The sequence below is a fragment of the Austrofundulus limnaeus genome, unplaced genomic scaffold (genome assembly GCF_001266775.1).
Source record: "Austrofundulus limnaeus strain Quisiro unplaced genomic scaffold, Austrofundulus_limnaeus-1.0 Scaffold13, whole genome shotgun sequence".
In the NCBI taxonomy this organism is placed as follows: Eukaryota; Metazoa; Chordata; class Actinopteri; order Cyprinodontiformes; family Rivulidae; genus Austrofundulus; species Austrofundulus limnaeus.
In genome coordinates this window covers 1,648,563-1,649,789 of record NW_013952415.1, presented here as the reverse complement: position 1 = coordinate 1,649,789, position 1,227 = coordinate 1,648,563, and the positions used below count along the sequence as shown (strand labels likewise).

Sequence of the window (1,227 nt, the reverse complement as noted above, 5' to 3'; positions counted from 1 at the left end):
GACAGACGCTCCATCAGCAGGGAGGTGAAACCAGAACCGGTTCCTCCACCYAAGCTGTGGAAGACCAGGAAGCCCTGAAGACCGGTGCACTGGTCRGCCTGAGGACACAAGGGACAGGTGTTGAAGGAAACCTAGATCCAGACTATGTTACGCTGAATCAGCATTTTCAACTCACAGGTTCTCTGCAGACTCAAATGAAGCATAAACACTGACTGGCTCCTTGTATTTGCTGTTCTTCAAAAAGGCTGGTTCTTCTCTCACTTTTGACTTTAACTACATTCATATTAATTAATGAAACCAAACCAACCATTTTTAAATGAAGCCACACTGTATCATTAAAATCAAACATTTAGTTATCCCTATTTCTAAATGTCTCAAAAAATAAAAACCACTACAGACTGATGTCGCTCTTATTTTGAAAGGCAACCTGGAGCTCTTTAAGAGAAGTGGAAATAATGAATGAAGACTTCGGGTCGACACCGTCTGCGTCTTCATATAAACATATACCAGCAGCTAACCTGCCGGCTGTTATTATTTAATTACCATGCTAACAACAACAAGTTTGTAAAACTAAAATGTGTTGAAAATAAATATGAAAGTCTGATGCTAGGGTAGAAAGTAAGCTAATAATATAAAGAAACGCCGAAGCACTGATCATCAGAAAATAAAAGCGACATCAGTCTGTAGGGTTTATTTTTTGGAGACATAGGGAGAACTAAATGTTTGATTTTAGTGATACATTGTGGTTTCATTTAAAAAAAAAAAGGCAGTTTTTTTCTGCTAAAATTAATGTGAAAGTAGTTAGTCAAAAGTGAAAGAAAAATGAAACAGAAGAACCAAACTTTACAACGAGCCAATCAGTGTTTATGCTTCAGACACGCTTCCTTTGAGACTGCAGAGAACACCTTCTCCCTAATTGCTGCAGCGTGCGGGCAAGACAAAACATTATCTACATCAATTTACAAACCAGTTTGCGAATCCGGTCCAGAACAGGGTCGATGATCTCCTTTCCGATGGTGTAGTGACCCCGGGCGTAGTTGTTTGCAGCGTCTTCCTTACCGGTGATCAGCTGCTCCGGGTGGAACAGCTGGCGGTAGGTTCCAGTGCGCACCTCATCTACAGGAAAACACAACAGGAATTAAACACACAGGCAGCATTTAGCAGAAATAAGGCCAACCAGATGAGGGGTACCGATGACGGTGGGCTCCAAGTCCACAAAGATGGCTC

General features: G+C 41.6%; 1 protein-coding gene across 1 annotated transcript in view; it reads right to left on the bottom strand.

The window, feature by feature from the left end:
- The window catches only part of LOC106513505 (tubulin alpha chain), a 6,664-nt gene that overhangs the window by 3,939 nt on the left and 1,498 nt on the right, over positions 1-1,227 (bottom strand). The window contains exons 3-4 of the mRNA XM_014002374.1: positions 968-1,116; positions 8-98 (exon numbers count right to left, since the gene is read on the bottom strand). Coding sequence (XP_013857828.1) covers positions 8-98; positions 968-1,116 — 240 coding nt within the window. The remainder of the gene's footprint in view (positions 1-7; positions 99-967; positions 1,117-1,227) is intronic.